Source organism: Balaenoptera ricei, chromosome 11, assembly GCF_028023285.1.
Source record: "Balaenoptera ricei isolate mBalRic1 chromosome 11, mBalRic1.hap2, whole genome shotgun sequence".
NCBI lineage: Eukaryota > Metazoa > Chordata > Mammalia > Artiodactyla > Balaenopteridae > Balaenoptera > Balaenoptera ricei.
In genome coordinates, this window is record NC_082649.1 from 23,097,627 (window position 1) to 23,121,727 (window position 24,101).

The 24,101-nt window shown below is 44.0% G+C and overlaps 2 protein-coding genes across 7 annotated transcripts in view; one reads left to right on the plus strand and one right to left on the minus strand.

Moving 5' to 3' along the window:
• Nucleotides 1-21,401, minus strand: part of LOC132374501 (olfactory receptor 11A1) — a 32,626-nt gene extending 11,225 nt beyond the window's left edge. Inside the window, exons 1-3 of one of the 6 annotated variants that reach the window (XM_059938214.1) lie at nt 21,160-21,401; nt 19,746-19,906; nt 9,479-11,378 (exon numbers count right to left, since the gene is read on the minus strand). The gene's annotated coding sequence lies outside the window, so the exon portion shown is untranslated. Of the gene's footprint in view, nt 1-9,478; nt 11,379-19,745; nt 19,907-19,940; nt 19,968-19,989; nt 20,064-20,985; nt 21,020-21,159 lie in introns of those variants that run through there. The other 5 variants (XM_059938215.1, XM_059938213.1, XM_059938216.1 and 2 more) reach the window with 5 other exon arrangements.
• LOC132375442 (olfactory receptor 10C1) lies at nt 3,098-3,978 on the plus strand. Its single transcript, XM_059940713.1, is given in 5 exon segments — nt 3,098-3,396; nt 3,399-3,488; nt 3,491-3,518; nt 3,520-3,770; nt 3,773-3,978. Coding segments are annotated over 5 exon segments (873 nt in total). The 5' UTR covers nt 3,098.
• Nucleotides 21,402-24,101: the final 2,700 nt, after the last annotated feature.

A 24,101-nucleotide genomic window follows, 5' to 3' on the forward strand; every position in this document is an offset into this window, starting at 1 on the left:
GAATTGGGAGATTGGGATTGACATGTATACACCAATATATAAAAAATAAATAAAATTCTAAAAGTCAAAAAAAAAAAAAAGAAGAGGTGATTAGGGCACACACACACAGAGGAAAAACCAATGTCTTAATATGTAGGAGAAGACAGACTTCTATAAGCCAATGAGAGCAGAATCAGAAGAAACTAACCCTGCCAACACTTTGATCTCTAGATTCCAGAACTGTAAGAAAATGAATTGCTTTATTTAATCCACCCAATCTGTGATACTTTGTTATGACAGCTCAAATAAACTTTGCCTGTTCTTTTTTTTATTGAAGTATAATTGATTTACAGTGTTGTAGTTTCAGATGTACAGCAAAGTGATTCATTTATACATATATATATCTCTATTCTTTTTCAGATTCTTTTTCCTTATAGGTTGTTACAAAATATTGAGTATAGCTCCTTGTGCTATACAGTAGGTCCTTGTTGGTTATCTATTTTATATATAGTAAAGTGTATATGTTAATCCCAAACTCCTAATTTGTCCCTCCCCCTCTTTCCCCTTTGGTAACCAAAAGTTTGTTACCTTTTTTTAAAATTATTTATTTATTTATTTATTTATTTATTTATTTATTTTTGGCTGTGTTGGGTCTTTGTTGCTGCGTGTGGGCTTTCTCTGGTTGCGGCGAGCGGGGGCTACTCTTCATTGCAGTGCATGGGCTTCTCATTGCGGTGGCTTCTCTTGTTGCGGAGCACAGGCTCTAAGCACGCAGGCTTCCATAGCTGTGGCACGCAGCCTCAGTAGTTGTGGCTTGTGGGCTCTAGAGCACAGGCTCAGTAGTTGTGGAGCACGGGCTTTGTTGCCCCGCAGCATGTAGGATCTTCCAGGACCAGAGCTCAAACCCATGTCCCCTGCATTGGCAGGCAGATTCTTAACCACTGCACCACCAGGGAAGTCCCCGTAAGTTTGTTTTCTATGTCTGTGAGTCTATTTCTGTTTTGTATATAAGTTCGTTTGTATCATCTTTTTTAGATTCTGCATATAAGCAATATCATATGATATTTGTCTTTGTCTGGTTCACTTCAATTAGTATAATAATCTCTAGGTCCATCCATGTTGCTGCAAAGGGCATTATTTCATTCTTTTTTATGGCTGAGTAATATTCCATTGTGTGTGTGTGTGTGTGTGTGTGTGTATACACACACATACCACATCTCCTTTATCCATTCACCTGTTGATAGACACTCATGTTGCTTCCATTTCTTTTTTAAAAAAATATTTATTTATTTATTTGGCTGCATCAGGTCTTAGTTGTGGCATGTGGGATTTTCATTGCGGCACGTGGAAACTTTCATTGCAGTGCACAGGCGCTTCATTGCAGCACACAGGTTTCTCTCTAGTTGTGGGCATGTGGGCTCCAGAGCATGTGGGCCCAGTAGTTGCAGTGCATGGGCTCAGTAGTTGTGGTGCAGAGGCTTAGTTGCCCCACGGCATGTGGGATCTTAGTTCTCCAACCGGGGATCAAATCTGTGTCCCCTGCATTGTAAAGTGGATTCTTAACCACTGGACCACCAGGGAAGTCCTCTCCATTTCTTGACAATTGTAAATAATGCTGCTATGAACCCTGGGGTGCATGTATCTTTTCAAATTAGTGTTTTTGTTTTGTTCACATATATACCCAGGAGTGGAATTGCTGAGTCATAGTTCTATTTTTAGTTTTTTGAGAAACCTCCATACTTTTTCCACAGTGGCTGCACCAATTTACATTCATACCAACAGTGTACAAGTGTTCCCTTTCTCAATATCCTTGCCTATTCAATTCGTCTGCCCATTTTTAAATTGAGTTGTTTGCTTTTTTGATGTTGAGTTGTATGAGCTGTTTACATATGTTGGATATTAATCCCTTATCAGTCATATCATTTGCAAATATCTCCTCCCACTCAGTAAGTAGATGGCCTTTTCATTTTGTTGATAGTTTCCTTCACTGTGCAAAAGCTTTTTAGTTTCTTGTAGTCCCATTAGTTTATTTTTACTTTTATTTCTCTTGCCTGAGGAGACATCCAAAGAAATATTACTAAGACTGATGTCAAAGACTTACTGCCTGTTTTTTCTTCTAGGAGTTTTACAGTTTCAGGTTTTATATTTAAGGCTTTAATCCATCTTGAATTTAGTTTTGTGTATGGTATAAGAGAGTAGTCCGGTTTCATTCTACAGAGTGAAGTAAGTCAGAAGGAGAAAAACAAATACCGTATGCTAACACATATATATGGAATCTAAAAAAAAAAAAAGGTTTTGAAGAACCTAGGGTCAGGACAGGAATAAAGATGCAGACAATAGAGAATGGACTTGAGGACACGGGGAGGGGGAAGGGTAAGCTGGGACGAAGTGAGAGAGTGGCATGGACATATATACACTATCAAATGTAAAATAGATAGTGGGAAGCAGCCACATAGCACAGGGAGATCAGCTCAGTGCTTTGTGAGCAGCTAGAGGGGTGGGATAGGGAGCGTGGGGGGGAGACGCAAGAGGGAGGAGATATGGGGATATATGTATATGTATAGCTGATTCACTTTGTTATAAAGCAGAAACTAACACACCATTGTAAAGCAATTATACTCCAATAAAGATGTTTAATTAATTAATTAATTAAAGAAAAGAAGTTCCAATGCTTTGATCAGATGCAACAAGAGGTCATCTTTGTCCACCTCACAATTCCATAATTGCAACTTTCCCTTGTCATTTCTTTTTTTTTTTAAATTAATAGCTACTTTATTTATTTATTTATTTATTTATTTATTTATTTATTTTTGGCTGTGTTGGGTCTTCGTTTCTGTGCGAGGGCTTTCTCTAGTTGTGGCAAGCAGCGCCACTCTTCATCGCGGTGCGCGGGCCTCTCACTATCGCGGCCTCTCTTGTTGCGGGGCACAGGCTCCAGACGCGCAGGCTCAGTAATTGTGGCTCACGGGCCCAGTTGCTCTGCGGCATGTGGGATCCTCCCAGACCAGGGCTCGAACCCGTGTCCCCTGCATTAGCAGGCAGATTCTCAACCACTGCGCCACCAGGGAAGCCCCCCTTGTCATTTCCTCTATCCTTCATTCAGAAGGGACGTGAGCAGGATGAGTACAAACACCTCCGTGGTGACTGAATTCATTCTTATTGGCTTCTCCCACCTGGCCGGGCTCCAGAGCTTGATCTTCTCTTTCTTTCTCACTGTCTACCTGCTCATGGTGGCTGGCAACCTCCTCACTGTGGTGCTGGTCTCAGCTGACGCTGCCCTCCAGACCCCCATGTACTTCTTCCTTCGAATCCTCTCAGCCCTGGAGATTGGCTACACGTCCGTCACCAACCCCCTACTGCTTCACCACCTCCTCACGGGTCAGCGCCACACCCCTCGCTCTGGCTGTGCTCTCCAGATGCCACGGAGTGTTGCCTCCTGGCAGCCATGGCCTATGACCGCTGTGCAGCCATCTGCAAATTCCTTCGCTTCCCCCTGCTGCTGAGCTATCGGCGTGCCTGTGTCTAGCTGGGTCAGCGTGGGGCAATGGTGGGCCTGGGCCACACCTCCTTCATCTTCTCCTTGCCCTTCTGTGGCCCCAATGCCATCCCACACTTCCTCTGTGAGATCCAGGCTGTCCTGAAGCTGGTATGAGGGGACACCTCACTCAATGAACTGCAGATTATCCTGGCCACTGCTTTCCTCATCCTCTGCCCCTTTGGCCTCATCCTGGGCTCCTATGGGAGTATCCTGGCTGGCCGCCCCAAAGCCTTCTCCACCAGCTCCTCCCACCTGGTGTGGTCTCCCTCTTCTATAGCACTGCGATCTTTATCTACATCCGCCCTAAGGCCAGCTATGATCCTGTCACTGACCCTCTTGTCTCCCTCTTCTATGCTGTAGTCACCCCCATCCTCAATCCCATCATCTATAGCCTCCAGAACACTGACGTCAAGGCTGCTCTAAAGAGAACCATCCAGAAAATGGGGCTGGCAGAGGTTTGACAAAGGGTGACTGACGATGACTACCATTCCCATTCAGCCCCAAATCACCAAAGAGGAAGCATGGTTCTTATCTTGGGAGAGGGCAGCTTGTCAAGAAGACAATGTTGCCTTTAAAGAACTATTGGAGTCAAACCCCTCTTCCAACTCCTGCAAGACACACACACACACACACACACACACACACACACACACACACTGTTCTGCCTTCTGTTGTAAGAAACAGGAAAAATTTAGGATGGAGGATCAACTTTACAAGCAGAGCAAGTTGACAACTGGGGAAACGTTACAAAATGTCATCTTCACCAGACTATCAAGGTAATAAAATTTCCAGCAATAGTAATGATCCTTAAAGTTATTTGACATTTATATATCCTAGGTAAGGCATTTATTTTCTGGGTGGTACTGATAATTAGTACATTAGCACACATAATTATATCTAATTAAATCCATCACCAAGTAAAAAGAAAAGCCCTGAAGAAGTGAGGGCAATGAAAAAAGTTTCAATAAAAGTAAGCTCTTATGGAAATCAGTATGACAGGGTGGTTAAGAGAATAGATTATAATGTCAGACTGTAATTTAAGGCCATAATTCTTTCAAGTGATTACCTGTGTGATAATAGGAGAATTACATAATCACTCTGAGCCTTAATCTATTTATCCATAAATTTTGCATAATAATGGAGTCTGTTTCTTTGGGTTTTTTGAAGCTTGTTAAATAGCCAAGCTTAATATCGCACACAAAATAGTGCCTCTGTAAATATTTTTATTACAGAGCCAGACAGATCAGTACAGAGGATAATATCCATCCCACATTGGGCGCCTTTGTTGGGGTAGAGAAGGGTATTCTTGGAGTGTCAATGACCTCGGGAACCAAGACTCAAAAGAGAGTGGAGGAAGAAACTGCACACGCTACTGCCACCCGGCACTGACATAAACCAAAGACAGTCAGGCCACTGTAGAGTACATGTAATGGCAAAGCACAGAAGAGTCAGAGACACACAGAACAAAGAAATGAGATGAGCTGAGACAATCAGAAAAGATGTCTCAGGGGGGCAGGTATTCACTAATCATTAAAAATATAATCCACACCCCTTTTCTTATACCCAACACTTTATTCAGTTTTACAAGCATTTATTGAAGGCTTTCCATATGCTCATTTTCCTGCTTGGCACTGTGGTGTATACCAAGGAAATACAGGGTGGTGATTTTGCCCAGATGGTGCTTGCTAGCTGGTTGGAAATCATGCTCATTCCCATGAATGTTTCAGAGGACAACACAAAGTAGAGAATATTCAAAACACTAGGTGAAGAGACAATAAACAGTTACTCCCTCGTCTCCTACCCCACAGAGGAATAGTATGGTCCTCCCTGGGGTCATGGAACTGTCTGGTTCCTTGACTTTTGAGGAATTCAACCCAGTCCCTAATATATTCCTACAGTCTATATACTTATCAATGAGTAAAATCTCAAAACTACTGTTCCTTATCACTTATTGAGACATCCTTTGACAGGGACAATATTTAGGAAGGGTTGTCTAGAGGACTGGTAATACAGCTTTTCTTCTGATATCTAAAATCTTATCTCCAGACTAAAGCAGACCAAGAGACAGCTGCACATCTAAAATGCATTATATCCCATCTCCTAGTCATCTCTAACTATCCTTCATAGAATTGTTCTTGCTAAATAGTGCTTTGGCATTCTACCATTGGTTTACATTGGGGAAGACTACAAGAAGCAACATTATGAAACCCACAGAGGAAAAACTTCTCTCACATCTCAGTGCTAGGAATAACTGTACTTATGTAAGCAATAACATTTTTCCTAACAGCTTTATGAGAGTACAATTGATGTATAATAAACTGTATATATTTAAGTGTAAAATTTGATATGTTTTGGTGTATTATACACCTGTGAAACCATCACCACAGGCATGACATGAACATACTTAAGCCCCTCAAAGTTTCCTCATGCCCTGTTGCAATTTCTCCCTTCCACCCCTCCCTGCATTCCTCATTCCCAAGCAACCTCTGATCAGCTTTCTGTGGCTATAGATTATGTTGCTTTTTCTAGAGTTTTACATAAATGGAATCATAAAGTATGTACACTTTTTGTGACTTCTTTCATTCAGCACAATTATTTTGAGAGTCATCCATGTTGAGTGTATCAACAGCTCATTCCTTTTTATTGCTGATTGTTATTCCATTATATGGTCATATGACAATTTGTTTATCCATTAACCTATTGATGGAAATTTGGGTTGCTTTCAGTTTCTGGTTATTACAAGTAAAGCTGCTCTGAACATTTATGTGCAAGTCTTTGTATGCTTTTATTTCTCTTCGGTTAATATTTGGGTGTGGAATAGCTAGATCATATGGAAAGTGTTTGTTTAACTTTTTAAGAAACTACGTAATCACTTTGCCCTGTTTGCATGACAGCTAGTAAACTTAAAGCCAAATTTGTAACTCATTTCCAGGAAATGTACATTCCCTCACAGTGTACTTTTGAAATACTCGTCTGATATCTGACTTCACCTTATGTTTTCTAGTCTACAATTTTCTTTGTGCAGTCTACCTCATCCTTATTTTGTACATAATAGGTAAAGCTTGTTAAAGTTTTTCTGGAGCAAGATCTAGGGTCATGAGCATGCAAAAGACAGCAGACGGGATAGCTGAAAGGAAAAGCCTGGGTTAAGACTGAAGACCTGGGTGAACATCTCCCCTCAACTACTAAACTCTTGACCCGGTGCAGACTCCTTTCATCATCTCTCTGGTTTTCAACTTCATCATCAGTAAACAGTAGGGTTGAATCAAATGAGCTCTATGTCAAGTTCGAGCTCCATTATTCCATGCCTATTCCCCAAGGACTTTCTGCTTCTTGTGGCTGATTCTCACATAAAGAACCAAAAAGAAGATCATGGTGGGGACTTCCCTGGTGGTCCAGTGGTTGAGACTTCACCTTCCAATGCAGGGGGTGTGGGTTTGATCTCTGGTCGGCAAACTAAGATCCCACACGCCTCGGGGGCCAAAAACCAAAACATAAAACAGAAGCAATATTGTAACAAATTCAATAAAGACTTTTAAAACAAAAAGGTCCACATCAAAAGATCATGATGAATGCTCCCTCCCCACCATTGCTACCAAGGGATATTGAACTACACTAATCCTGGGCAAATATGTTTGTTCACTTGGTTCCCATGGCAAATACCACTCAAAATAGGCAGCAAGTTTCTAAATTCAGAACTATGACCCCAGATCTAAAAGAATTCAAGCAGACAGGTTTCTGTTTATTCACACAGAGATTTCTAGCAAAGAGCAGACATGCATGTACTCATCAGAAAAGAAGGAAAAGACACAGGGAGGAGCCAATTATTGGAGAGATCTCTGGATGGCCAATGTCCACCTTCACCCAAGGTTAAGGAAGCAAACCAAATGACACCTGCTCCCCAAATCCAGTGTGCCTTCTTCCCCGTCTTTCTGATGGATGCTCACCATATCTGGGTGCTGTTATCTAAGCAACCAGCGTCCCATCTAGAAAATATCATCTGAGGTTGCAGTATCTCACACAGGCCCTCAGCTCGGTGTCTGGGTGAGATCTCCCAAAGAGGGGAAAGTCTCATCAGCATCTGTGGTGTTATTAGGAGGCAGTCCCAACATCGTGGTGGGTTTGCAAACCAGGCACATGCACTAAAAACATTAACACAACGGCCTGACAAGGTGCCTGAAATGCACTCTTAAAGACTCATAAAAGCCCTTCCCTTTGAATCACAGATAATTTTTTACTTCAGGAATTTCTGAAAAGGTGCATCACTTGCATCGTTTCTCATTTACAGCTTAAGATAGAGTTCTAGGAGCAAGACGCCTCAGGACTTGGAACCCAGACAGGTGGAGAAGCCAAAACAAAAAGGAAGCGTCCGGAAGGGTGGAAAGGTGGCCAAGTTCTACTTTGTCCATGTCCCAGTGTGCCCCAGTCAACAATAAGGCTTCTCTTGGGTAAGCCGGACCTCATCTGGGCTCTCCTTTCCTAGCACCTCTCTGAGCTTTTCCTGATGACCTAATGAGGCAACAGATAATTTTATAGCGCGCCCCCTTGTGGTCAGGGACATGGACCAGATTACCCCCACCTCTTCCACACAGTTTGTACAGACTGGAACACCCGGATCACCTTTGATTTGGAGTTGGGTGGGAACCTGCAGTGGTGGAGCTGAGAGCTCAAAACTATTGGCTTTTCATTCCACTAGGACAGTGGTTCTCAAAATGCAGTCCCCCAACCAGCAGGAACGACATCTCTCAGGAACTTAGAAATGTAAATTCTCAGGCGCCTCCCCAGACTTACTGACTCAGGAATTCCGTGGGTAAAACGCAGCTTAAAGACTAAAATTACTACCCTAGACCTTAGCTCAGGGGATAGTTGCTACGATATTTCAGGGTCAGGGCTTGCTCTCCAGAACACTGAAGATGCAGTTCTCCACCATGGCCACACGGTGGCACACACCAATCCTGACATCCTGACTTTTTTTTTTTTTTAATGACTGGTCATACTGGTGGAGGATGCTACTGAACCAGTCATCATTTTGTTTTATTTATTTAATAATTTATTAATTTATTTTTGGCTGCATTGGGTCTTCGTTGCAGTATGCGGACTTATTGCAGTGGCTTCTCTGGTTACGGAGCAGGGGTTCTAGGTGCGTGGGCTTCAGTACTTGTGGCATGTGGGCTCAGTAGTTGTGGCTCACGGGCTCTAGTGCAAGCTCAGTAGTTGTGGTGCAGGGGCTTAGTTGCTCCGTGGCATGTGGGATCTTCCCCCACCAGGGATCAAACCCATGTTCCCTGCACTGGCAGGCGGATTCTTAACCACTGCGCCACCAGGGAAGTCCCCATTCTGACATTTTTAACTTAAGTGCACTGTATCTGCATCGCTATAGGGAAAGGCCTCCGCCCAGAACTTGGTGGGCTCCTGAAAAGTTAAGGAGAATTAGAAAGTCAAAATGAAAGTATCTGTAAACAATTACTTTAAACCAGTTCCCAAGACTGCACAGGAAAGTGGGGTTGGTCCAAATAATTCATCTAGAAAGAGAAATGCTGGCTTCCACCAACCACAAGCTTAAAAATAATTTTCTTCCAGTGAAAAGACACCTTATTGAAGGGAAAAGCTGGTGCACAAAAACACATATGAGAAGCACCAACCTCCAGGAGGTGCATCCAGTGGAATTTGGTAATAACTTTCATCTCCAGAAAGTCTGATTTTCCAGTTGGGGGACTGAGCAAAGAATGGTATTTCCTCAACAAGGACCTACTGTATAGCACAGGGAACTCTGCTCAATGGTATGTAACAACCCAAATGGGAAAAGAATTTGAAAAAGAAGAGATACATGTATATGCAAAACTGAATCACTTTGCTGAAGACCTGAAACTATCACAACATTGTTAATCAACTATACTCCAATATAAAATAAAAAGTTAAAAAAAGAAAAAAAGAACGGTATTTCCACCCTCACCGTATTACCTCTGACACCTCTTCAACCAGGAAACATGAAGTGCTGAGAAGAAGCTGGGCCATCAATAGTCTCCACCACCATCACGCTTGGGTTTGGCTTCCACCCCCAGTTTTGAGTTGTGTGAAAGACAAAAAGTGTTGTTTGGTTGGGTTTTTTTTGTTTTGTTTTTTTAATTTCTAGTCACCCAGACTCCCACCACATCCTGCCCTGATGTAAAACTTAGGCAGGAAATTCCACCAGTGAGGCAGAGTTCAACTGTAAAGAAAACACCATGCCCCATACCACCAACGTTCAGAACTTTGGCACACATCAACTGCAAAGCAAAGATTTGGGAGGAGGGAGGAGAGAGCAAGTTGATGATGGGCTGATGCAAATGAGGACACGACCTGCAGGGCTCAGAAGGTCATTTTGGGGGGATGGAAACATGACAGGGGGACCTCTTCAAAAGGGGGCCACCTTCTCCTCCCTCTTTTAACATCTCCCATGAGGTAGACCAGTGGCTCCAATGAGTGACTAACAAATGGGAGTAAAAACCCTAGAAAATAAGTTGGATGAGAAAACTCTACAAAGAGGTTTTACCCCCCACCCCCACCCCGTACCGCCTGTCATTCTCCTGCTCCATGCCGTCTGCTCCCAGATCATTCCCCGGGGACCCGAGAACCCAGGGATCAGCTGTCTGGTGCTCTCTGGGATTTCCTACGTTTCTGGGGGGCATGGCAGAGACTCTGAAGAGGAAGGAAGGACAGAGGCCTGCTTAAAAACCCTACTTAGTCACCATGCAATCCCAGGGATTTGCCTGAGGGCCACTAGATCCCTGGATATGCTGACCAAAGAAAATCAACTTGAGCTCTCCTACTTCACCCCCGTGTCTAGTAGGGCCCCAAATCTTCCCTTGACGATTCCCACTGAGAAAGGGCGAAGCCGAGGTCTAGGCTCCTGGAAATGCGTCACCTCTGCTTAGCCCCAGATAAGAGCTTCAGGCTTCGGTCCCAGGTCTGGACAGGCCGCAAAGTGTCGCCGCAAAGTGTCACCCCCAGCCGCCTGTCCGCCGCATGCAGCTTCTGGTGCGGGATGAGGCTGGTCTCCTGCCTGAAGCTCCTGCTGCCCACGCCGCAGCCTTAGGGCTTCTCGCCCAAGTGGACCCTGCGGTGCGCGAGCATCTGCTGAGGCTCTTGTCGCAGCCGTCCCCAGCCACCTGGACGCTCACCCGCGTGCGCCCTCTGGTGCGGGATGAGGTGCGAGCTCCGGCTGAAGCTCCGCGCGCAATCCCGCCACTTGCAGGGCTTCTCGCCCACGTGGACCTGCCCGTGTGGAACGAGGTTGGCGCGCTGGCTGAAACACTTAGTACAATCCCCGCCCTTGTAGGGCCTCTCGCCATTGTGGATACGCCGGTGCTTGACCAGACACTGGGCAAGACAGAAACACCTGCGGCACTCTGCAACGGTAGGGCTGCTCGCCCGTGTGGACGCGCTGGTGCACGAGTAGTCATGAGCTGCGGCCAAAGCTTTCCCCGCACAGCGCGCACCAGAAGGAAGGCTCTCCGTTATGCCTGCCCAGATGGTGCGTCGGGTCTGAGCTCCAGCTCAGGCGCTGATTGCACTATGGACACTGGAAAGGCTTCTCGTCCCTGGGGCTGCGCTGCTGGAGGTTCCATTTGGAGAGGTGGCTGAAGTCCTTGCCACACTGCGGGCACTGGTAAGGCTTGGGCGGGTCTGGAGCAGAAAAGGGTCTCCAGGGACAGTCAATGGCAGTGCAGGGGATCAGTTGCTTGCCGTCTGAAGGGCACCAATAGAGAACCTTGTCAGAAGGCTCCCCGGAGACCTCATCCCCACTGGGCAGAGCTGAGGAAAGGAGTCCCTGCCTCGCAGCCCTCCCTGGGCGGGGCTCTAGAGGTTTCATGCATGTCACCTGTGGGAGAAAGTAGAAGCCAGGGTTAGAGATGGGTGGAAATGGACTGCAGTGTAAATCAGCAGATTGTGCCTTAGTACTGGGGCTAAGATTGACGCCTTGAGCAGATCGCTCAGTATCTCTAAGCCTTCTTCCTCATCTGTAAAATGAGAGAATCAAGACATACTTAACAGGTCTGTTAGTATGATTACAAAGCTACTTAATAAATATGTGCTGAATGGAGCACTTGAGAAAGTAAAAGGAATAAAAGATGCACACATTCAGGGTGTCCATGGTTACTTCAAACCCCATGATCTGGCTTCTCACCAGAAGCTCAGACAATTCAAAAAGAAAACAAATATAAAGTTATTTCTACTTGGTTTTAGTAGGTTTAATTTCCTCATTCTGTTTGACTCATAATTATTTGGGGGTTGGGGAGGGTGAGGTGAAGGGGAACTTCTAAAGTATCTGAGTGAGGCAGGCACTCAGCAAATACTCTTACCAACAGCAAAAACAAAAAAATTAAAAAGTGGACAAATTTGTCCAAAAGAACCATGCAAGAACTCCGGAAACTGACCAAATGCATCCAACAATTTGAGAAGTATTTATTCAAGAATACTTCCTAAACCTTAGCAAGAACCGTGGGTCTGTGTCATTTTAATCTGGAGCTGCTCCCATCACTTGCCCAGGTGTCTGGCCCCAAAATCCTGCCAAGGAAGGGGCAGGCCATGAAGATCAGCAGGGAAAGGGCTGACTTTATTTGGAGCAGAACAGAGAATATTCTGTGCCTAGGGAGTTGTCAAAATAATAGCAGTCTTAGTGGCCAATAACCAGGAAGACCATGTTCTCATCTAGCCTGAGATCTATATACTGATTGAGGAAAGCAACAAACCTGCAGATTAGCCAGGAATTTAACAGGGAGATCTAGAGAACAAGACACCCAAAGTGGGCCTTGATAAGATCCTACATGTCCCTCATGATCTGAAGGCTTCACACACACAAGGCTGCAGATAGGAGCAAGATACTCATCTGGGGCTGAACATGAGGCCTTGCAAACACAGAAAGTAAAAGCCAAGACAGATATACAAACTGCCTGAACTTTGAATGTGTTCTCCAAGCCACATAGAGCCATCAATCAAGGATGGAAGAGTTAATGGCTCAAAGTGTTTAAGCACAACCTTTAACCAATTACTGGCTAACCAATAAGCTACATTGATCTGGGGAGATCTCTAAGAAACAAGTCTTAAAAATGAAAACAAAAATGTTAATACAGTGTGGCTAATAATGCAGGAAAAGAGAGCCCCAAGAATTAGTCCAAGCAAGTCACTAAACAAATAAACAATCAACAGCAAATGCCACCCTTGGGATCAGAATCCAGATTGGCATAATTATCTAAAATATCCAGTAATCAACAAAAGATTATGAGATATGCATAGAATGAGGAAAGTGTGACCAGATATACAAGAAAATAACAGTCAGTAGAAACCGTCTCTTATGGACCCCAGATGTTAGACTATCACAAAAACTTCAAAGCAGCTGTTATAACTATGTTCAGAAAACTAAAGAGAGTTAATGATACTATATTGTACATTTGAAAGTTAAGAGAGTAAAACAAAAGTTCTCCGCAGAAGGAAAAATATATGTAACCATGTGTGCTGATGGATGTTAACTAAATTTTGTAGTCATCATTTTGCAATATATACATGTATCAAACCATTACGTTGTACACCTAAAACTAATACAGTGTTATGTTAATTATACCTCAACCAAAAACAAATATTAAAAAATAAAATTTAACAAATAGAGAGAGAGAGTAACTAGGCTATGATAGGTATGAGCAGAAGGTCTTAGGGAAGCTCAAAGAAGGAACACCTAGTTCAGTCTCTGGGCTGCCCTTGAGGAGAAACCTGGATTCCGAATGTGGAGCAGAATTCTGAGGGGTGAGTACGTGTCCCTCGGGAGAAGCAGAGGATGGGAGTCCTGGCACAGAGAGGAGTGGGGTCAGTCAGTCACATGATGGACAACTACCCAGCACCTCGGGTAAGGCAGGGGAACGTGCCAGATGCTACAGGGAGACAGAGACACATAGTTGTCTGCTCCGGGTTCTTATAATCATCCCACTGATAGATGGAATGTTTATAAACGGAATATTTCCTGCCATATCAGTAAACAAAGGATGTCACAGTCGTCAACGATTGCAGCCCTCCAACGTGAGCCGGTGAGCCCTGAGGAAACTCAGGGTTGAAAAGAATGCCCGCCATCTAGCAGCCGTCAGACTGCAGCCACTCCCTGCGGTGAGCGCTGAGGAAACTCAGGGTGTGAAAACACAGGATACTGGCCCCAGATGGCTGAGGTGCATATCAAAGGAATGATTTCAGTGAGCCCAGACTCTTGCATCTTCCCCTGCACAGAAAAGCACTAAATGTCTTAACTTGAGATAGCTGGTTTTCTTTAATTAACAATAATCTTTTGATGTTCAGACTACCTGCCCTTTGCTTTACAAAACTCCTATATAACCTGGCTCCCCCCCTTCGCCTCCTCGGAGCTGTTTCTAAGAGTTATGCGAAACGCTGTCTCCCAGGCTGCAGTCTTCATTTTGCCCCAAATAAAACTTAACTAGCGGGACTTCCATGGTGGCGCAGTGGTTGAGAATCTGCCTGCCAATACAGGGCACACAGGTTCGAGACCTGGTCTGGGAAGATCCCACAAGCTGCGGAGCAACTGGGCCTGTGAGCCACAATTACTGAGCCTGCGCGTCTGGATCCTGTGCTCCGCAACAAGAGGCCGTGATAGTGAGAGGCCCGCGCACCGCGATGAAGAGTGGCCCTCGCTTGCCGCAACTGGAGAAAGCCCTCGCACAGAAACGAAGACCCAACACAGCCAAAAATAAATAAATAAATAAAAACTAAAAAAAAAAAACTTAACTAGCAACTTTCACGTTGCGCAATTTTTTTAAGTCCTCACCACACACACACCTCCAGTGGAGCAGCATTTATAAAATGCAACTTAGCAACTGAGGAAATGCAAACAGCACCTGCTACTCCATCTTGCTGCCTGCTCCCCAGATTAGCACATTTGGCAGCTGCACAGATGTAACCACATCCAGAGAGCTGCTTACCCATGGGAAAATCTAGGTCAAGGTCCTTCAGGATGTACTGTGCACAGGAAATTCAAGAAAAGAGAAATGGATTTGACTGGGAGGCAAGCCCTTCAACTTCTGAAGTAGAATCTTGGGGACTTTTAGGCTCAGTCAAACTATGTCACCTCTCCTCTCAACTGATGGTTCTTACAGCCTAGGATTTTACTTGGAAATTAGAAATCCACTGTAAATCTCCTTTAAATAAGTAAAGGAACAAATATGTGAAAATAATAACACATTAATTCTGAAATAGGGCCTAGAGAAAAACCCTAGAGTTAAAAAGACTTAGGCAGATACTGTTGCAGGAAGTTGAAACGTGTTGAGATAAGAGATGTTCAGAAATGCTGGGGGAAAAAAAAAAACCTTGGGCTGATGTGGTGAGTTTGCTTTAAAAATAGAGATAAACCACATTTCAAAGGCAAATAGAAACTACTTTGCGATTTTTTACTATTTTGTCTTATTCATATCTTGGGCTATCTTCCAGTTGTTCCCTTCCATTAGCATGAAGCCTGGGAAAGTGGCTCCATTTACTACATGAATATGTATAATTTGTTTTGAGTTCCTCTAAACCTATCCATGAGCTATGGGACTCCCAAACGAACAAACAGAAAAAAATGAGACACAAACACACATATAACTATACAATTATAAACACGTATATACACCGAGAGACATGCATATACGGATGAACTCTGTGAGGAAGGATGAGATACTCAGAGTTCTCTCAGTAGGCTAGCGGGCAATGATAAGGCTAGGTTATGGTCTGTGTACGTTTTTAGCTATTTAAAAATAAAAAGTGATCAAATGCATGACCTTCTCTTCCTTAGCATGAGGCACAAATACATGCACAAAAAGATTCATGTATACACACATGCTATAAAGGAGGATGATCTATATTCACTGTTCACTCAACGTGATCTCAGATGTGTGACAAGTCAGTGAGCCTGCCACACTCCTGCCAGTGACCCATGGGAGCCAAGAAGTGCTGAAGACACCAGAGTGTATCTGCTCCGTCCCCAAGTCTCATCACCACATCACCTGCCAATGACAACATCAGGCCTCTCTGGTTCCATATTCTAACAATAGAAAGAACTTTTCCCACATTTCTTCCAACACTCAATCCAAGCTAACATATGTGGGCTTTAAAAAATCTCCAAAATGTCAAAAAATATATAGCGTTTGGAATATAACAACCAGATGGCCCCAAGCTTAACTGAGCATCAAAATATTACTGGCCACCGTTGTCAAAAAAAATTAAAAATCCAAGAGCTGATCTTAGTAGACACTTTGTTTCAAAGAACCTCAGAAATTGACTGTGGTTCCACTGTACCCTCCTGTCACTCTGACATTCTCATTTTTAGAGACATTTTGGGCTACATTAAAAAGACAGACATTGTCTCTAGACCTATATTGAACTAACTTTTTAAAAGGTGTAAGGAATACTCCAAAATGTAGAAAGAAGTTGTATCTGGGTAGTGGGATGGTTTTTAACTTCTTACACTTTTTGTATTTGCAATTCTTGTACAATGAACAGGCATCACATTTGTATCAGAAAAAAAAAAAAAATCAGTGCATCTCCCTTACACCCCTGGAACAAATCTAACTTCATGCTCCAAATATCTTTCTCAAGACACGCTGATAGAGCTGAGCAAGTGCACAGCTCCAGCACACAGTAATTTCCATAAATTCCTGCTGCCTGAGCAGATCAAGAATTAGAATACAGTAAGATCTGGATGGTAGAACTGTGAAGTATTGACAGATGAATCTCTTTTAAAGGACTCAGAGATAGTGAAACTGAATCCGGCCTCTGTACACGGACACGGAATTAAATCTAGAGGCAGAGTTTTGGGTAAAGTAGAAAAGAATTATTGCTTTGCCAGGCAAAGGGAGTCACAGCAGGCTAATGCCCTCAAAACTGTGTGTCCCAACCTGGAGGGCATAGTGGGGAGCTTTATAGTAATGGTTCAAAGAGGGCGTGATGAGTTCGTGGACCTTCTTCTGATTCGTTGGTGGTGAGGTAAGTGGGAGTCAGCACCAACTTTCTCGTTCCAGCTGGTCTGGGATCTACGTGCTTGTGGGCAGCGTACCGTGTTAACCATTAACCTCTCCCACCTGGTGGGGGCTTCAGTATCTGCAAAACAGCTCAAAGATATTGTTGTGTGGATCCCTTGAGGGAGAACCAGGACCTTGCCCCAGGGCTGCACTATTCCTCCCTTGTCTCCGCATCCCTTCCCTTCCCTGATTAACAACTGTTTGAACCTACCCGTTGGAACTCAGAGAAGGTTGTGGAGGCTGAATGAAACCTATTTCCTGTAATCAAAGAAATGGGGGACACAGGAGGGCTTTTGTGCCCAGGAGCCCCACAGGGTCCTGCTCGGTATCAATAGCTATAAGTTGCATATAACCCAGCAGATGAGAAGCCATATGGGCAGTGTCAACTACAAATTGGCATTTGCCATCTACCTCTACAAGGATTAAATCAGGTGCCACTGCAGCTGCTGACCTTCAACACCCCCTGAAAGGAATTCAGGGTGGAGATCAGGAATGAGGCACCCTGTGCTCTGAGAAAAACTGGCAGAACAGGTAGATATTTTCAGGAGCTGATTTTATGAGCCCAATTCTTGTATCTCCTCATATCTAGAAAAGCACTAAATTCCTTCATGGTGACGTCTGCTCCTCATGACTTGCAGTAACCCTCACGAGAACTTCTGCAAAAATATGTGCTTGATTGCATGTATTCCCTCTTCACCAAAATCACATATATATTGACCTTCCCCCCCTACCTCTTTGGAGCAGTTTCTCAGAGCTATCTGAAATGCTGTCTCCCGGGCTGCAGTCCTCATTTTGCCCCAAATAAAACTTAACTCACAGCTCTCATGTTGTACATTTTTTTTAAGTTGACAGCAGCATAAGGCACTGATGCAGAATGACAATTCCAGGGTGAGGAGGTCTACGTGGCAAACGCCTTTGAGAGCAGGGACCAATGATGGGAGCAGCAAAAGGCAAAAGACTGTGTTTGGCAAAGTTGAATTTCCAAAAAAAAAAAAGAAAAAGAAATTAGCAAATGGATGAGTAGACTGGTAAGAGAATATATGACTATGGAAGAGAAAATAAAGAGTAAATTTGATTTCCCTCTCACACAATCCCTTCTCCAAATATTGAAACCCTCCCTTCTGCTCAGTTACTATACCTTGGATGCAGCCCTCTCACCTGCAAGAAAGGTTGGAATAAGCCCCAGATCAGGAGGTCTTGGGACATCGAGAATCTATGGTTCCTCACGTTGCTCCAGCTGTGAGGTCAGCTCAGTTTTAGGAAACAAGAATTCTATTGGATCAATCGGAAGATCAAAAATTCCTTACTGAGCTATGTACAGCTACTATGCCCTACGTTCTCTGTACCTTGACACTCTAAAACACAAAATTCAAATAGTCCTTATTCAACTTGTCTAACCTTGCCTTTTGAGCTACTGCCCCTCCACCAACTTAGGTTCACCTCTCATATGTCCTACTTATATGTGTTCCCATTTCACTCTCTAAATTCTAGAATGGCTGCCGCTGGACCACAATATCCTGGGTGTTGAGGCTAGCTGCAACGGTAGGCTTGGGCCATGTCGTTCATTCAACATGTCTAACACCAACTTCTGTACCCACCTCCACCGTCTCATGTTACCCTAACCTAACCAGGCAGACTAGTCTATTTACCAGTGTCCAGTAAGTCCACCTCCCTTTGAGTCTTTGCTCTCCCCTTCTTCCCACCTGGAATACCTTCTCTGCTTCTCCCCTCTCCATAGTTTATTTTTCCTACCCATCTTTCAAGTTCCACCTTGCTTCCCATGAAGCCATCCTTGACGATCCCACGCCACATAACACTTATTCTCTAGACCAGTGCTTCTCAGACTATCTGTGGTGAAGGACCAGAGGTTTTTTGTTTTGTTCTTTTGGTCAATGAGATGGGCCCACTGGCCACATGCTTGGATACTGTGGCAATGTCAAATTGCTCTAAAAGTTTCTAAATGCTTTCTCTCAATGTATGTACTTATCCCATCACAAATTGATAACAAACAGTTCACAGACTGGCACTGGTCCAATCAAATGCACGATGCTCTAAAACACTCATTTGACATTGAGCACATTCAACCTTCTTTGTTTAACGGATGGTTTTTCTCTTGTCATGACAACAGGAAGGTAACGGCCAAGTGGGCACGGGCCTTGTCTTATTTCTCTGTGAATGCCCCACCCCAAACTGTAAGGTGTGGGGATGACTGATGGTAAACCCTGTCGACTAAAAAAATATATTCACAACCTAAAAGTTGAGAGTTATGTTTTATTCGGTGGAAATTTTTAGGACGTCAAGCCCGGGAGGCAGCATCTCAAGTAACCCTGAGAAAACTGCTCCAAGGAGGCGAAGGGAGAACTAGGATCTATAGGAGTTTTGCAACAAAGAGCAGGTAGTAGGATCAAAAGAGTATTGTTAATTTTTAAAAAAACTGGAAATGTCAAGTTAAGGAATTTAGCATTTTTCTATGTATGGGAAGAGGCAAGAGTCTGGGCTCACTGAAATCATTCCTTTGATATGCACCTCAGCTCTCTGGGGCCAGTATCCTGTGTTTTCACATCCTGACTTTCCTCAGGGCTCACCAGCTCACCGTTGGCGTAGCCGCATGGCTGCAATCGCTGATGACTGTGACATCCTTCGTTTACTGATGTGGCAGGCAACATTCCATTTCTCAGCCCATAGAGGATTAAGGGGGAAGTTTGGGATTTGAAATAAAGGAAAATGTGATGGAAATAAACTAGATCCTTCTATTATAACCTTGATATCAATATAAGAAAGAAAATACTGGACTGGTAAACCAAGGAACTGATTGAAGTTGTTATGGCTCTGAGCTTCCTTGTGCCACACAACCTCAGTCTCCTCACAGCACCCACTAAAAGTCATGCCCATAAAGGGAGTGAGAATACCACCTGAGGACTGACCCAGAAATCTCCATCTCCCTAACCAGGATCATGTCTCCCATTCCCAGGCCTTTTTATTTTACACAGCCCATTGGTATAGCTAGATTTCTCATCACATCTCATTGTACTATTTAGGAAATAAAAATGTTTTGTAATAAAAATGTAATAGAGAGAAAGGAATGTTATAGGCATTTGGGGGAGAGTAGAGGTTGAGTCTAGACTTAAAAGAGCCTACATTTCTAGAAAGAGTTATATGGAGCTATCACTCATGTTCTAAGTGCCCCATATAAATACCTTCAGTTTCCAGAAAGTTCTTTGAGAGTAATACTGGCCAAAAACATACTGCATTTTCAGATCACTCCAACATCAATCAGTACCCCATTGGGGGTCAGAATCGGTGGGGAGGCTCTCACTGAATAGTACTGAAAATCATGTACTGCTAATGAAGAAGAATTCTGAAAAAGAGAAGAGATAGGAAGTCTCACTCACAGAAGTAAGATATCTGTAGTTCTGCTACATAACATCCCTGTAGAGGGCCCTCTGTGCAGAGTCCAGACACCCCGACTCTTCCTGGCACAAATGCACGGGCACCTCCTCAAATGACAGCAGCACCTGGAATGGCATGACAGCCCAAGGATGGGACCCATAAGAGGCTGAAAGACTAGAAGGGACATTCAAACATGAAGGGGAAGCAGGACACAAAGACTCAGAGAGGAGGATGGCATGAGGAGCAGATAAAGGCAGAGTGACCTGGAGAGAAAATGGCCCCAAATGAATTAAATGGCCAGAACTGTTTAATAAACAGAATCACAGCATCATAGAGTCATTAGGGCATTTGAGCAGAAAAATGGGCTTATCTGGTCCAATCCCATCGTTTGGAAGATGAGAAAACACAGGCATAGCGTGATTTAAATGTGCCCAAGGTCACATAGCTACCTAGTGGCAGAGCCAGAATTAGAACTTAGGTCTCCTTTGGCCCAGCCAAGTTCTCTGGCCATTGTGCTCTTGTCCCTACATACGTGCTGAATGAACAAAAATGAATGAATCCTTCTCGCCTGGTTTCATCGTAAGACTTCAGTCAAAGCTGTGGTTCAGAGAAAACTGAAAGGGTCAGGCTTGTGAGATGGAGCAAAGGGAAAGAGATGGCTGAGTACTGGCCCAAAGAGCAAAAAGGGAAAGGAACACACACACACACACACACACACACACACACACACACACACACACAGTCACCACAGAGGTAGGAAAGAGGAAGAGGTGAAAGCAAAGATACAAGGGGGAAGGCAAGAGGCCGCATTCTCCCCTGAGCCCTACTTGCAGAGGGCGTGGATGCCGTGGTCAGTCTGCGGAGGACAAACACAGGGTAGTTGATTTGAACCTGACCCCTGAGAGCTACCTCCCCTCTCACATCCTGCTCTTCTCCTGGCCCTCTTTGTCACCTCCCACCCTGCCTTTCGCTAAGGCTCCCTCTTCCCAGCCTCTCCCCCCTGACTCTCCCTCCCTTCCTTAACTTCCCAAGCCCCAGAGGGCTCACCCTCTAAAGTGTGCCCCTGGCCCTGGCGGCGCCTGCTACCGGAAGAAGCCTCCTTCCCTCACTCTGCAGAAGGAAGTAGGAGGTGACTGGGGAGGGAGAAGGAGCCGCGCAGGCAGGGTGAAGCGCTGGCGGAGAAAGAGGAGAACGACGACAAAAGCCCAGAGGAAAACTCACCGGCCCACAGGGAAACTGGTGCCTGGGCTCCCTGGGCAGCCTCTTTTCCGAGCTAAAGGGCAGACCGCTCCCCCGCGCATCTCCCTTCCCCAGCCTGCACTCAGGGCTCCCACCAGCAGATGGCTCCCGGGTCCCCCAGCCTGACCTCCTCCCCGGGCTCTCCGGGGTTCACAGATCCGGGCCCCAGGGAGGCACTGGAGAGCCTGACGGGAGAGGATCTCGCTTGGGGGCCGGAAGGAGACGTAGGAAGCAGGACTGGTTGACGAATAGAGACAAAGGCTTCAGCTCAGTCCGGAAACGCGAGTGGGTGCTCATCCAGGTCGCTGTCAGCCTCTCCGCCTCCCTACGGTGTGTGCGCTCATTGGCCTTAACTCTTCCCTGTCAGGGTCAACTAGGAAAGAGTGAGGAGAGGAACGTGGGAGAAACTCAGGCGCCATGGGGCTGAGACACAGGGGCCTTGGTTCCTCCGGAGATGTAAGGGGAAAGAGGAGAAGGAGATGACCTGACTTGCAGCTCAGAAGAATCCCGGATTGGTCCTCTGAGAACGGAGAAAAACAGGAAGTGGGATCTAGGTGCAGACTTTGGGCTTCAAAGATGCCACCCACTCCTCTATTCACCCTCCTTTCTTCTGCCTTTCAAGTCTGCAGGTAATTGTCAAGGCCCCACAGTGTCCCTTATGCAAAACATTCTCCGTGATCTGGTAAAGGCTCTTTGCCTTCCTCCTCCACTCAGCATCTCTTTTCTATTCTCCTCATTCTCCCTCACTCTCACCCAACCCCAGACCCACTCCAGCTCTCCCCTGGGAGCCTCCCTTCCCTCTCTCCCTCCTCATCACCCTGAAGGGATACGCAACACTATCAATCTGCCTATCCACCAAAACTGCTCACAGATGTCAAATGAGTTGTTCAAGATCAGGCTTCATGGCCAGAATCTAATACACTCTTTCCACTTTGTCACTAGAGGGGTAGATATAGATATAGATGATTGATAGATAGATACATACATGCAAACATACATACATAGACAGACTCCAGGGATTCTAAGGAAGCATTTGATGCAATCGTTCTATACACACCACTCTTTCCTTTAAAAAAAAGATAAAAATACAGAAAATTCATTCTGTTTCTTGAAATGTCACCTTTAATGCTTTGTAAGAAAACTAAAGTAACCTGGATATCAAAGAAGGGGGCAACAGTAAATTATAATAAATTGACACATTGAGCACACATGTATCTTGTGGATATTATAGTGCCTGATCGTTAGCAGATGATCAATAAATATAAATTATATTTTCATATATACAAGATATATGTAATAATGTAGACATTATTTCATCATAAAACTAGATGACTAGCGCCAAGTACAAAAAATAAACTTATGGAAACCATAATGAATTCAATTATGTAAAAATATGAAGGAAAAAGAGAGTAGGAAAGAGAATATCCTAAATTATTGATGGTGGATAGTTAACAGTATCGGTTGTATGAATTATAGATAGGCTTTTTTCTTTCCCTATATGTTTATATATCTCTGTTTTCTCCCATTTATCTCTTATATTTCCTGCTTTTCCATAAGTGGTATATATTATTTTTATAATCAGAAAATAATGAAATGAAAAGCAGAATGTGAAAAAGATTATGTTTGTTTTCGCAAACTCTAAAGGCTCTGGGAAGCAAGAAGAGACTTGGAAAGGCTTCCTGGAGGAGGTGAAGCTTGTTCGGAACCTGGAGGGGTCAGGAGGACTGAGGTAGGTGAGAGGAAACAAGGAGGGCATTTTGTTCAAGCAAAGAGAAATGCCAGTGCAAAGATACAGAAGTGGGGAAGCACAGGGAGTCATCCAATCCAATCAGTGCGGCAAGTTTATGCGAGGAAAAGCAGAACACATGCTGGGCTTGGAAACTTGAGGCTGGATTCTTGGAAGCCTTGAATGTCAGACCTCAGACTTCTGGCTCTATCTGGGGAGAGTGGGCACAGGAGAAAGTCACATCCTTCTACGACCTTCCAATACCCTTACTGAGGCAGGAAGCATTTAGGTTAAATTCAAGATGAATACAAAGACTCTGAAAGATCCTGAGAGACGTGGAAAGAAAATGGAGGGCACCGTGGGGAAGGTTTCTGTGTGTTACTACATTATTCAAGTTGTCTTCACAAGCCCTAAACCACAGGCAGCTTAGAGGATGGGAGGAAGTATTTGTAAACCATATATCTGATAATGGGTTGATATTGATAGATAGATAGATAGATAGATAGATAGATATACACACATATTACTCAATAGCAAAAAAAAAATCCATAAAAAATTGTCAAAGAACTTGAATAGACATTTTTCAGGAAAAAAAATGTGATTAAAAAAATGGACAAAGATCTGAGCAGACGTTTTTCCAAAGACCTACAAAGGACTACCAGGAACATGAAAAGGTGCTTGACATCACTAGTCATCAGGGAAATGCAAGTCAAAACCACAATGAGATACCACCTTACACTCTTCACAACAGCTATCATCAAAAAGACAAGAGAGATAACAAGTGTTGGTGAGGATGTGGAGAAAAGAGAATCCTGGTTCACTGTTGGTGAGAATGTAAATTGGTATTTATATATGTGTGTGTGTGTTGCATTTAAAAATATGAATATTTATATATAATATTTATATTTATACATATATATAATATGATGGAATATTATTCAGCCATAAAAAATAAGGAAATCCTTCCATTTGTTACAACATGGATGTACCTTGAAGTCATTATGTAAGTGAAATGAGTCAGAGAGAAAAAGACAAATACTGTACAATACCATTGATAAGTAGACTCTAAAAACACTAAACTCATCCAAACAGAGAGTAGAATGTTGGTTGCCAGGGGCTGAGGAGTGGGGGAAATGGGGAGGTGACGTTCTAAAGGTATAAACTCTCAGTTATAAAATGACTGGGGACCTAATGTACA